Genomic DNA, 14,462 nt, shown 5'->3' with positions numbered 1-14,462 from the left:
CCAAGACTTCCCAAACATTGTCGGCATGTCCGCTAAGTGCCACAGCAATTTCAAAGGGATCGTGTGGCGGCGAGCCGAGTTTTTAGTGTGCAAGCTTGGTATTATAATAGAGATATATTGTTACAGCTGTGGAAATTAGCAGAGCACCATATGGGTCCTCAGATCAGTTATGCTGATAAGTGTGTGTTCAGATAGATTTCCCCACCGTTGTCTAATGGGTTTTATTCGTGTAACAGGGCTGTGATCTTTGAGGTAGTGTTTTTCTGTCACTATCGTTATTTTGGACCAATCGCCTTTCAACCACCCCAACCACACCCGCATCTCAACAAACCACGCCATCCTCACCACTTCACCCCAACCACCAACATCACCTAACCACCTTCTCAACCACAATGCCAACCACCAGCTACTCCACCACTACAAACAACCATGCCACGTTAACCACAACCTTCACAACCACACCACCGCGTTTCTACCTCAGCGATGACTACCAGAAGCCTGGCATTCAATGAGGGAAAGCAGACGACGGCCCCACCCCCCCCCCCCCCAGCGAATAATATCTGTGCACCAAGCGCAGCAGGAGAAAACACCAACCCTGCGAGTGGAGCTATAAAGCGACACGACTAGCTATGAAGAAACGACGCCCTGGAAAAGGGAGAAAAATGCCCCGGATTCGGCGAGGAAAACGCCCTCCTTCTGGAAGGTTCCCGCGGGAGCTGGAAGAGGGGAGGGGCGAGACGCGAGGGGAGATAAAAGCACGCGCGGAAGGCAGTGAGTGGGTTGGTGGTCGAGTGGAGAGTCAGTCGTTGGAGTCAGTCGGTGGAGATCTGGGCTCGTGTGAGAGTGTGGAGTTGTGGGCAGCCGCGCTGGAGCCTGGAATCTGGGGTCCCTGCAGTCGGCGAGGAGCTGGAGAGGGTCCAAGAGGGTCGCCCAAGCAAGTCACCACTTGGTGGAGGTAACCTGCGGCGGCGGCCTCTTGGAGTTCCTTCGGTCAACCAAGCTCCTTGGACATGAAGACCCTAAGGGGTCCAGTCTGACCCCCTTGTCTTTAAGGGGGTCTTTTCCTTGCTTTTATTTGTGTGGAAGTTGTGGCGCCGTGTCCCATTAAGTAGAGAAACTGTTAAGTGACTATACATGATTAATTATAGACGATTGTAGCGCTTCGCCTTGCACGCGTCTTTTGTCTCGTCCCGCATTCATCACAAATCAACTGCATGTGTGTTTCACCAATTCATTGCATGATTGTTTGTATACGTGTAAAATAATAAATGTGCTTATTTGAATGTGAACCTGTTCGTCGTGTCATTTTCCCCATTGAACTGCCGTATTGCATTTTGGAATGGTAGCGGGCTTTTTGATAGCTGATAAAAGAATCGAGTCCAGCGAGGTCTTGCGATAATACCCTGCTCGGTTATCCCAGAACGGAACGAACCGCTTAAGCGGTTCGTGTCCAAGCAGACCTCGCTGAGGTACGGTCTCTCGGTAGGCTGCCCGCGCGAATAATTAGGTATATCGACAATTCGGCGATTTACCCTGTCGCGCGCGGGTAGAATATTGACTAGGCCGTGGTGTGCGCTTGGAGCACACCCGTGACTGGTTTCCGGCGTTGTTCCGGAAAGTCGCGACTGACTTGTTTGTCCAGTGGGCGTACGGCCGCGATTCGGCTAAAAGCGGCTGTCCGCACGCCGGCGGGCGGAGATTCGTAACTATATATATATTATATGTATGTATATATATATATATATATATATATATATATATATATATATATATATATATATTGCATTTGGGGTCATCATTTGGTTCGAGTTCTGGAAGAATTCTTCTTCCAGGCATAAAGTTTCAGTCATTTATGCAAAATCCTGTGTACAGTGGTGGTTGGTAGTCATAGTTCTCTGGATGTGCATCAAATTGATTTTCTTGGATTTTGTTGAAATGATTCATGCACTCGTTCAACATCTGCTGCATGTGTGCTTGGTTGACCGTTTCTTTTCTGTTTCTGACAACTACCAGTCTCCTTAAATCTCTCGTACAACAAATAAAGAAAACGTTATGTTCTGTGATTTCTCCTGGTGTATCGGCTTCGATGTTAGCGAAATTATTGTGCTTCCCCATTGTCTCGGGTTGCTCACCTGCATTTATTTTTTCATTTATTTATTTTCATTTATTTATATTTTCATCTAGGAAAACTTTTCAATGGTTCTGTGATTTTTTTCCCGGTGTATCAGCTTTGATGTCTGTTGACACGCAAAATTTCATCTTTCTATATCACCCGGAAGGTACTGAACGTTCATACCAGTCAGTCAGTCAGTGTTTAGAAAGAGCTTTATATTGTTGCGGTTTTATAAACCGCATGCCAAGACTGAAACGCACACAGCACATAGAATCTTCAGAATAGTTATCTCTGTAATGAATGTTAAGAATAGCACTTTCACTATAGGCGTTATTATGTAATTAAATGTGTTGGGTTGGGTAGTTAGTGCCCCCTCTCAACCCACTGGGATAATAGAGCCTTCAGTATGTGATGACGTTCACGTGACTGCCGTCATCACATAGGGCATGCATGTTTTACTGCCTTGGCATTCAATATGTTCGAATAACACCAGCATTTTGGAAAGCACGCCAAATTCCCAAATTCCACTTTATTGTTCAATGCCCCACAAAGTCCTTGTTTGTCTGTTCACTTCTATGAATGTCTACCCTGTAATGTAACTTATTTCCGTCTACCCCTGTACTGTATTTCATTTCCCCAATTCTCTGTTCATTCCACTCCACCCAAAATGACCAGTAAAAAGACCAGGCCATGACCCAGCCCCCAAGAAATAATTGCCCCATTCCCTGGCTTTGTGCCATGGAAATTTTTGGATGTGTGGGGTTCATCCCAGGTGCATGTAGTGTCATCCCAAGAAAAAAGGATTTCCCCCATGTGAGGTGCAGAGCTCCGCTCCTGTTGGCAGCTAGAATGACCAAATGAGAAAATCTGCGCGGCCATCAGAATGGGTGGGGCTGCGAGGGAATCCTCCAATGGCTGGCATGGGGCCAGCTCATAAGATCTGACATGGCCCAATATCTGATCCCAGGCCGCCTCGGAAGATCTGACATGTGGCTCTTTGGCCCTGCCTGCCCCAGGGGCTATAAAGCTGTGATAGGCACCTGGTTCTCTCTCTCTTGTCCTCGAGCTCTCTCGGTCCCAGTCGTCATACTTGAGCTCTCTTGGTTTTGGTCATCACACTCATTTCTGCCCTGGTCCAGGACGCTCTGCATTGCTTTCGCCTCTTCCCTGGTCTTGGACGCTTCGGTTCGTGCTCCTGATGGATCTCATGTACCCTCGGTTGTGGAGAGCAGTGGCGGGGCCATTCTGTAGAGTGGTATCAAGTGGGGGAGGGTGACTACTTTGTACGTACAAGTAAGCTGAGGCCACCTTACCCCTCCCAATTGTCTCAGTGTGTGTGTATGGTTGTATGGGTATCCTATTTTGTTATCCAGTAGGTAATGTGTAAGTTAAGCTAAGTCTGAAACTTGTGCATTTTCTTTCCGTTTTTATAAATGCACCTCTTGATTGCTTTTCATTGCATTTCCTCTTTTTCTGCCCCAGTTTCCCCTTTAACGCTATTAAAACCCTTGAATTCCCTTTCCTCCTTCCCGTACCCCTCATCACTTATTGTAAATAATTTATTCTTTTATATTTCCAATCTGCCGGTGGCTGTCCTTCCTTCCATTGGTCCAGCAATGTCCATATGTAGATTAGCCGGGAGATTATAATTCCCCAACTAATTGGCTCCTATTAGTCTGGCATTGTGCTCGCTGTAAGCTCAGCCACATTAAACAAGATCCAATAAAGATAACAGCAGCACAATCACCGAGGGTGCAATTCCCCGATAAGGAGAACACGTGTTTCTTGGTAAACGGTTATCAGACGGAGGACCCTGAGTCACATGGTCAAGTTATTGGCATTCGCGGTCGATTAGCGATCCTGCTGCAACATGAAGGTATTAGTGTGTGATGGCCTCAATTCCCGGTGAGTCCGGGGAGAACTGGAGATATCTCTTCCCTCGTTGTACCCCCGCGACTCTGGGTCCGCAGCAATACATTAGCGAGATACACATTGAAAGATTTGCAACTCAGGATTCATATTTGTTGAAAGGTAGCACACGAAGAGGCACTACCTTTGACCAAAAAAAATATATATATATATATATATATATATATATATATATATATATATATATATATGTTGGTATCGATCAGTTCAGCAGTTCTGGAGATATTCAAAATCCGTTGAAATTATTTTTCTCTCATAAATCCAAAATGGCTGCCAAGCCTTTGAACCAATCAGATTCCTTGAAGGATATGGACCAGATCTCATGAGTTTTGGAACAATCCTGTGAAGTTTCAAGTTTATCGGTATAGTGGTCTCTGAGAAACCAGGGCAAGTAAATTGAAAGCAAAGAAAACAGTGATAATTCTGTGTAGAGAAAAATGCTTTGAACTTTTAGCTTCAAATCCTAAGGAAAGGAAAAGTGAAAGAAATGAAAATAAAAATGATTCATCATTCCATTATCAAATTGTATTCAGGAAAACAGGCGTAATATGGATTCTTGCATCGACTGAATATGTGGACAAGTTAATTTATTTATTTATTAAATGCTTCAGTTTAATCCTCGGCTGCTTTCGTGATCTTTAATTTTGATCTCGTGAATCATTCATCGAGTCAAACAGATTGACAAGCCATTGACAACCACACAGCCTCTAATTTAGTGAGCTCAGTGCAGCTCAGAATACAAGAATGCATATTACCCTGTTTTTTTATTTTTTTTTAAGCCTCCCTACTGTATTCTTTCCCTGAAATCACCAGCACAAGTCATCTCTGCAGTATTCTGAAATCTCTGGCACTCGGCTCCCATGATACAAAAAGAAAAAAAAAAAGAAAAAGAAAAAGAAAAACGAACGCCGAATGGTGGTTACATGCATATTTATCTAAGCCGGCATCTTTGCTAACGACAGATGTATTCAATGTCTATTTTTTTTTCTTTCTTTTTGCAAGTCTGTCCAGCAAAGAATCAAAGATTAGAGTTTTCAAAGGTTTTTCCTCACCTCCGATGGAAGCATCGTAAGCCACACCGACGCCGCAAATGCTGTTGTTGGCTTCCATGGCGACTTCACCAGCACACTTTGTCCCGTGCCTTCAAAGAACACAAACAGGCCACCGATAGAACTTTTCTGTTTTTCCACTTTGAACAAAAGTTGCTCTTTCATCATCCATGTTCCATTTTTGCACCGGAGCCCAAGGTGTTCCAACACGTGTCGTTGCAACTGGCATAATACTGATATGATCTCGTGTTCTCTGCTGTACTAAAGTGTTCCTTTCAGAAAAGAAAAAATAAATCCTCTAATCTGATTGAATGGAGGCTAACTTCCCAGCTAACAGGACTTACAGAATCTGGTGTTACATGTAGTTCCACTCAAAATGAGCAAAGTTTATGACCAATAATAAAGTTTTGTTTTCGATATAATGTTCAGCAAAAGTGGGGTTTACAAAGGGATGACAACGCAACACATATGTAAGGTGGTGGAAGGGATTGATAAAATAAATAAATGAATAAATAAATGATGAAACCAATAGACTGGAGGTTGTAGAGAAGTTGGAAACAAAGGACAAGAGGTCAGGAGGGGTTAGGGTAAGGAGAAAAGAGGGAATGTGAACATATCAGACAAATGACTCGGTAAAGGGTTAATAGGGTAAAGGAAGACATATCAAAAGTGCTGCTATTTTGCACATTTAAGACAGAGATGGCATATATTTTTGGTCCTGCACCGTTTGGCTTGGAGAATTTGGATAGCTCAGCATCTTTGTCATTGTCCCCACCCATACATGTGACACCATGATCCACACTTTGAGGTCGACTCAAAGGGTCCTCCGAGGACGTTACAATAAAATGGCACTTTTTGTTTATTTTTAAAGCCGGTGCTGGTCAAAATCCCCCAAACGGAATTAAATATTGAAAGAAACAAAACAAACAAGAAAAAGAGCAACCACAGATTGCAGACCCTCACCAGGACTTGTTTTGTGTGGTGCATTTTGTGTGGCGTTTGTGCACTGGTGTGTTAAATAATAGTAAGCAATTAATAAGAGACATTATTAGAACTGCGACTTTATAACTGCTGGCAATGATTACCAGGTACCAATACATCCCACTTTGATGCAACCCTGCTTTGATCGGATACCTGACCTTGACCCATGACGTTTAAAAAAAAAAAAGATTATTCAATTGAATTCAGAATGGGATTAAAATAAATTCAAGTCAAATCAAATGGAAGCACAAATAAGTACAGTCCTGCATTGGAGTCATCAGGAGGAACCCAAACAAGGAAAAAGAAAAGATGAAGTCACCAGGAGCAACCTGAATAGGATCGCATTTCAGCTGCTAGTCCTCCACCCTCAAACCCATCCAGGTACAGCCAAGTGAGCCTTATTAAAAACAAACCTATACTAATAAAAGGCAATGTGTGTGTGTGTGTGTGTGTGTGTGTGTGTGTGTGTGTGTGTGTGTGTGTGTGTGTGTGTGTGTGTGTGTGTGTGTGTGTGTGTGTGTGTGTGTGTGTCCTCCATAACTCCAAAACCTAGCAGCCTGAAATTTTGCATGCATACTAAGAAAACTCTAAGGAAGTGCAAGAGTGAAAATTGGGTGTTTGGGTTGATTAAAAGACCCCATTTTGAAGATAATTTAGGGGGTGCAAATCACAAAGAAACAAAATAAGCCTTTCCAAGATGGTGGCACGCTTGTTCAGTTCTCTGTGGTTGCTGGAGTCTTCAGCCACCATTTTGTTTGGCCGATTCAACCATGCCTCGATTTGGAAACACGATCTACTCTCGTGGACTAATTAAAGTATATAATCGAAATATTATGTCGGATTTGAGAATCGGATGTGGTGAACAAAATAAGTGTCGAAATCTCACGTGAAATCCAAAAATTGTAACAAATTAGTGATTTTTATAACTTAGTGTATTTATTTAAGCAACGCATTAAACTTAACTTTTTCCACTGTTCGTCGATTATATTGAGTGTAGAAAAAATTTATGGAATGTGTAGAAAGTGTAAATTCATTGAGTGAAACGCCGTGCTTTGTAATATGCTTTCGCATTCTATAGCGGTACAGTCCACAGGTGTTTATCTTTATTGGAAATTACATACGCAGATTGCAGTTTCCATTTTGGGTGATTTGCTAACATTACAAAATCTCCATATGTGGGTTTCAGAAGGTGCAACGGATCCCTGCTAGGTCTCGAAGTATCCACCGGTGTGTGTGTGTGTGTGTGTGTGTGTGTGTGTGTGTGTGTGTGTGTGTGTGTGTTTGGTATATCCGTAGATGAGTTCCAGAAAGTAGAATGGAGCCCTCCCAGGTCTCAGTGTGTGTGTGTGTTTTGGTTGTTGGTTGTTATCTTCATATGCGGGTTTCAGAAGGTGCAATGGATCCCTCCCAGTTCTCGAAGTATCCACTATCGTGCGCACACGCGTGCGTGCGTGTTGTTGATTAGTATCTGCATAATATGTGGGTTTCAGAATGTGGAATGGAGTCCTTCCCAGGGTGGGTTCAAAGTATCCACCTTCATTTCAGTAAGGGGTCACGATTCATGGACCAAGCTGTGAAGTTTTTTGTTCTCAAAGTTTTGTGCCAAGGGCTCTCTTCAGGATCATTGCTGAGCCCTGGACAGCTTCCAACTCGAGATCGTTTGTTATAATATTCCTCAGGATGGTTTTTAATGTCTCTGTGAGGATCTTCATCATCACTGGTCCAACTTTGGCATTTTTCAGCTTCCAGGATATTTTCAGTTCATGCTTGAGGTCTTGGTATTTGGTCATTTTCCTGATTTCTGCAGCATTAGTCCAAAATCACTGGTATTAACACCTCAATTAGCAATGCCTTCTCTTTTTTTGTACCTAAGTATGATATGTGGTCGCAATGCTTTGTTTTCGATGTTCACATCCGATGGGATCAGAAGGTCATACGTGAGCGGTACTTCAATGTTTTCAGTGATTGCTTTTGGTTCATTTTCACATATATCATTCTCTTCGCTAACCCTACCTCCACCACTCACCTGTCTTCTTTTTTCCCTCCTCTCCCCCACTCTTTTCGCTCACTCTGTTCCCTCCTCATAAAATGCAGCACTCTCCTCCCACACTTCTGTCACTCTCTCGCTGTCTCTACCTGCGTGTGTGTGTCTCTCACGCACCCTCCCTCCCGCAATGTACAGCAATGTTTGGTGAGGTGTTGCTCTCCCCACCTCCCCTGTATATCCCCTTTCTTCATCCTCTTTGCCTCCCCTTCCCCTTTCTCCCCTACACCTGCATCCCCTCTCTCTCTCCATCCCTCTTTCTCCCCCCCCCAACTTTATTGATCCATCAGCGAAGCGACGGGTTGTATTTGCTAGTAAATAAATAAAACCAGATCAAAAAATTAAATAATCCTGGCTGACAGACCATGCGTCCGATCAAGTTGAAATTTAAAACATGTATTCCCAATTATGATGACACAATTGTGAAGTTTCACGTCGATTGATTAAGTCGTTCCAGAGAAAATATTACTAAAAATTTCTTAAATCCAATATGGCTGCCAAACCATGTGACATCAATTATTCCTTTAAAACCTTGTACACGCATGCATTGAGGAACATTTGTGTGAAGTTTCCCCTTGATCTGTCCAGCCGTTTTTTTATAAAAGATTTTTTATATGTTTTCGAGTAAATCCAATATGGCTGCTAAGCCACGTGACCTATGACGTCATGAAAAAAAATTTGTGGACCATTTTATCCCGAGATGACCCTCAAAAATGTTCATACTGATCGGATGTAGCATTCTACAAATGCAATTATGACATCATAATGAAGGCACATGTGACATCATAAAAAAATCACACTCATTCTCCATGATTACTTGCGATGTGCCAAGTTTCAATTTTTTCCTTGGTGTGGTTTCAGAGATACAGAGGTCCAATTTTTTTCAACTTTTCCAATATGGCTGCCACACCACGTGACCTATGACATCATATTTATCATGAAAACATTCCACATGAGTATTCACACTAATTGTGAAAATTTCGACTCGATCCGCCAAGTGGTTGTAGAGAAAAATGTGAAAGTTCTGTGTGAACAAACAAATAAACAGACAAACAAAACCACACGGACCCAACTGCAATAAGCTCTCCTTCGGCGAGGGCAACGAGAACGGCCCTTGGTGGAGCACAAAAAGTTACGGTTACTACACAAATTAAGTAAATAAAAAAGTCTACTTTTGTGGGCTTGATTGTTTTTGTAGTTAGATGTACCCTCTGATTAATTACAGCAATAACTAGAACGTCACTCAGGAGAGCAAATATCTCCACCAGGCTGAACAGTTTATGTTTTGTATCTCACTGATAGGCCAGATCGGGACCTGAACAAAAATCTAAACAGCTGGTTCTTGTTTTTCTCATAACTCGTCTATCACGATTTGAGATATCATGATATATATCGTTTTTGGCCGATCTCTCAATGGTGAAAAAAAAACACAAAAAAAATTTAAATTCTCAGATCTGGATCTGGATCTCCACCAAAATCGAATCAATTCATCCTTGTCACACACCAAAAGTGTCTTCCAAGTTTCGTCCAAATCCATTAACAACATTTTGAGCGATCCTGCTCACAAACAAACAGACAACCAGACAGGAGTGAGAACATAACCTCCATCCACCTTCGGTGGCGGAGACAACAAACAAACAAAAACTTTGTTGCTGATCGGTAGTCTTTAAAATCTTCGGTCGTGTTCTCAATGTCGTTTTGAAGGTCTTTCATTTGACGGAGTCATGCAATATGGCATTAAAAGTTAAATGTGATGGTAAGATGCATTTTGGAAGGTGTTAAGATGAAGTTCAAATTTAATCTTGCACCTCCGACTGAAGAGGACAGGAAGCAAATGTATTCCGAAGCAACTTGTTTCCCTGCAGAGTGATTTTTTTTCCTCGTTGAAAATAAGGTATAACTTCGATCAAATACACAGCAGGATCCACTGGGACACTTCCAAGAGATGGAATCGGTGTTAATTTATACAAATTGGAGGCCAGCAAGAACTCTGTACACCGACAGTTAGAATTTGAGGTTTGTTAGTGAGATATTCGCAACTCCAAGAATCTTTTTCAAGTTATGAGAGAGAAAGAGAAAGAGAAAGAGACAGAGACAGAGACAGAGACAGAGACAGAGACAGAGACAGAGACAGAGACAGAGAGAGAGAGAGAGAGAGAGAGAGAGAGAGAGAGAGAGAGAGAGAGAGAGAGAGAGAGAGAGAGAGAGAGAGAGAGAGAGAGAGAGAGAGAGAGAGAGAGAGAGAGAGAGAGAGAGAGAGAGAGAGAGAGAGAGAGAGAGAGAGAGAGAGAGAGAGAGAGAGAGATGGTTGGAAAGAAAGAGCGACAGATTGACAAAAAGATTGAAAGGGTGACAGGAAAATTGGGATATGAAATAAAGAAAGACTCCTGGATTTCACAAGGCCACAGACCTTCATCAAATGCTGCGTTGGGTGAAAAAAAAGAAGTATTTCCAAACTCAAAACAGATAACAATGGAGTCAATAGATCGAAATTTGTTTCTGAAAAACATTTCCATTTCAAGGCAAGGAAAACCTGACCCGATCTTTTGTGGGAGACTGCCTCGAAGATTTCGGGAGTCGACCATAAAAAGCTCAACTAGTTAGTTATAAAATGAATTTGGTCGAGGGTGATTGGAGGGGGGTGGGGGGAAAGTGGCATGAAGGCCAGTGTGAAAAGTACTAATGTTCACTTCCACAGCCACAAACGTCATGACATGAGAAGGCCGACTTCACATTCACCTCTGAAGGATGATCTCCTGCTCCACATTTATGTGACAAAAAGAGAGAGAGAGAGAGAGAGAGAGAGAGAGAGAGAGAGAGAGAAAAAAAGAGAGAGAGAGAGAAAGAGAGAGAGAGAGAAAAAGAGAGAGAGAGAGAGAGAAAGAGAGAGAGAGAGAGAGAGAGAGAGAGAGAGAGAGAGAAAAAAAAAAAAAAAAAAAAAAAAAAAAAAAGGTGGTTTCACAAGCAACATTCAGCTTAGTTTTGAATCAACGGGAGAAGATATTTGCACTCACGCGCAGACAAGCTCAAAGCATAACGGCAAGCGATGCTGTTACAGCAGTTTTGCCGCAGAATGACATCATGCTTGTTAGTTGTGGGTCATGTGTATTGTGGATACAACAGTGCGATTAAAAAAATCTTCAGGTGACGTCAAAATATCAGGGTTACCTCGTGGTAAACTGGAAAGACGAGCATAACAGGTTTTAGTAGCAGCATCAGGCAGCAGGAGGACATTCATTAGCACCAGTTTTTGCACTCTACCTTCATACAAGATATTTTTTCATCGCGTGATGGAGCAATTAGAAAAGTCTTCGAGGAGATGTGACCAGGCTTGTGCAAACAATGTTTTTGTTATAAAAAAACAAAACAAAACATATATATGTATGTATATATATATATATATATATATATATATATATATATATATATATATATATAATTTCAGAATCCTTCTTAAGGTCAACACACCATTGAAGACTTTCAAAAATGATAGACATTCCCAAACCTGCTGCTAAAGCCTGTTCCTAATGCGGAAAGAAATTTTCAATTCTGTCAGGATACGAGAAGGCGACAGCCAACCCTCGTGTAGGGAAGCCAAAAAAATCTTTATACACAAAAATTATGAGATAGCTGACCTGCAATATCATTTCCAAAGCAACTCCAAAATACAAACGTCTTTGCACCACGACAGGAGAAACTCGAAGGGCACTCGGTGGAGCGCAAACCTCCGACATGCAATGTCTGATCCACGAGAACATATGAGGCCCAGTACTTTTTTGAAATATCATGCGATACAGTGCTATATCGATATTGGCCCTCTCACTGGTGAAGAAACACTTCAAAAATTATCAGATCCTGATCCAGATTTCGATCTTCACTAAAATTGAAGCAATTCTTCCTTGTCTAACACCCAACCTGTCCACCAAATTTAATCCGGATCCATCCGCAATGTTTTGAGATATCATGCACACAAACAAACAAACAAATGAAAAATTACTCATAGAGTGACAACTTGGCTAAACAGCACCAAGTAGAATGGCACTGGGAAGAGCGCACACCTCTGTCAGGTGGAACAGTTAGTGTATTGTGTCCCACTGATGGGCTGGATCTGAACCAAAATCCAATCCGCTTGTTCTTGTTACCTATTCAAATAATCAACCTTGTTTTGTTATAACTCGTCCACAACTTTTTGAGATATCGTGATATATTTAGTTTTTGGTCCTATCTATCAGTTTTTAGAAATTAGGCCTGTATTGACCTTTTAACCTTACAATTAATTGGTAGTTGAATTCAGCAACCTGACATGAAAATGCTCTTCAAATTTCAAGTCAATCGGATGAAAATTGAGGATTTTAGAAAACTTGGCCCAAATTGACATTTTGGTCTATGTTGACCTTTTGGCCTATGTTTACCCAAAATTAATAGGTGATTGAATTCAGTAACCTGATAGGCAAATGCCCTTTAAATTTCAAGTCAATTGGATGTAAATTGAGGATTTGAGAAAATTTGGCCAAAGTTGATCTCAAAATTAAAAAGTGGTTGAATTGAGCGACCTCATATGCAAATGGTCTTCAAATTTCAAGTCAATCGGATGAAAATTCACAATTTTAGAAATGATTGAAAAATTTGGCCTCTTCTGAGTTGACCTTATGGCCGATGTTGACCTTGAGACCAAAGATAACCTCAAAAGTAATACGTGGTTGAATTCACTGACCTGATGTGCAAATCCTGTTCAAATTTCTAGTCAATCGGATGACATTTGAGGATTTTAGAAATACTACTTTCGTTGTTGACCTTTGGCGTATGCTGACCTTTTGGTCGACGTTGACCTCATTTTTAGAAAATTTTGCTCAAAATGGCCTGTTGGCCGATGTAGACCTTTTCGGTTGATGGAATTTTATGAAACTTCAATGCGGGACCGTCGCAGGGTCAGTGACATTAATCTCTGAAAATTTTAGAACGATTGGTTGGGCGGTTTGGGCTGGAGGCGAGTGGACAGACAAACAAACAAACAAACACACAAACAAACAAACAGGGGCGATCAACATACTTGCCAAATTTTTATTTTTTTGCCAAGTATCAAACAGACAGAAAGGGGTAAAAACATAACCTCCTTCACCTTTGGCGGCGGAGGTAAAAAGTTGAATCAAAAAACAGAAAAATCTCATCTGAGAATCCTCATCTCGGATTTACCCGTCTTTAATCCGGCCCAAGTCTGGAGGTGGGGTGGGGTTCTTTCAGAATAACAAAGTGAAATTGAACACCGAGTTCAAGTCCTGAGAATAGAATAAGTAAAATGAATAAATAAATAACCCAGATAACTCAAAGATTTTCTGTTTTGCACAAATTCACCAAATCACTTCTGTCACCTTTGAACCTGAATACGATTGTCTCGTCCATCCAAAACAGGCCCACTCCCTTCCGAAAATGAAAGCTTTCACTGCAGGAAGTCAGTCGGTAGCCTGTATCACACAGATGTCGGAAACCAGACCATATGCACGACCATAATCAAAGCAAACCTGGAGCGCTGAATACATGACTGAACATTCTGCTTTCCCTTCCCTGGAACCATCCTTGGGGAGAGGTGGGTATTAAACGCATGGCTGTTCTCAGACGCCAGCAAAGCCTTGACAACCTCCCCCCCAGCCCCCGCACACCACCACCCTCAACGCCATTAGAAGCAAAAGGAAATGTACAAAATTTGAACTTGCCTTCATCATTGAGGAAAGTTAGGTCCAAATAGTGGTACACACGCCAGGATGTCAGATACATTCCATCGCACAAGGAAATCTTGCAGTACAATTGTGAAATGAGGGTTTGCTAATATATCCCCATTTCACAAATTTGGCAAAGAAAAGGAGGTGGTGTTGGGTCAGGGAAAGGAGGAGGAGGAGGAGGAGGAGGAGGAGGAGGAGGAGGAGGAGGGAGAAACACAGAAAGACAAAGTAATAAAAGGACAAGATTGAGGTTGGTCTGTTTGGTTCCCCATCTGAACTCTTGCTTCCTGATCATGAGACTCCGAAGTTTAAATCCCATAAACTATGGTGATTTGCCATTGTCGACCAACGTCCTTGTAAATCCATTACAAGCTCCCTCGTGAGGCAATAGCACAAAGGAAATAGATTATCAATGGAAGAGGGAATTTCATGCAATGGAAAAGACGGGTCCTGGAATGCTCACGTCTCGTAATGACCCGTCAGTGTGTAGTGCTTGAATAATGTTCCAGTGCATAGACTTCGAGGAGGACCGAAGAACATCGAGAAATTAAAAATATATTGAGGGGTGCATTGTTTTTCTTTGTCCCCTAGTTTGTGTGTATTGCACTCATTGAATTGAAACGTTTATA

At 42.0% G+C, this 14,462-nt stretch overlaps 1 protein-coding gene across 2 annotated transcripts in view; it reads right to left on the bottom strand.

Annotated features, from left to right (window-relative positions):
- LOC147010638 (PC3-like endoprotease variant B) overlaps window positions 1-14,462 on the bottom strand; it is a 278,472-nt gene that overhangs the window by 89,292 nt on the left and 174,718 nt on the right. For both annotated transcript variants that reach the window (XM_085859874.1, XM_085859875.1), the window contains exon 10: window positions 5,095-5,183. In XM_085859874.1, the coding sequence (XP_085716000.1) occupies window positions 5,095-5,183 (89 nt within the window). The remainder of the gene's footprint in view (window positions 1-5,094; window positions 5,184-14,462) is intronic.

The sequence above is a fragment of the Eptatretus burgeri genome, chromosome 16 (genome assembly GCF_056783735.1).
Source record: "Eptatretus burgeri isolate ZD-2024b chromosome 16, Ebu_testis_v1, whole genome shotgun sequence".
Lineage (NCBI taxonomy): Eukaryota > Metazoa > Chordata > Myxini > Myxiniformes > Myxinidae > Eptatretus > Eptatretus burgeri.
The sequence above is the reverse complement of the archived record's forward strand: the minus strand, read 5'-3'. Positions and strand labels throughout refer to the sequence as shown.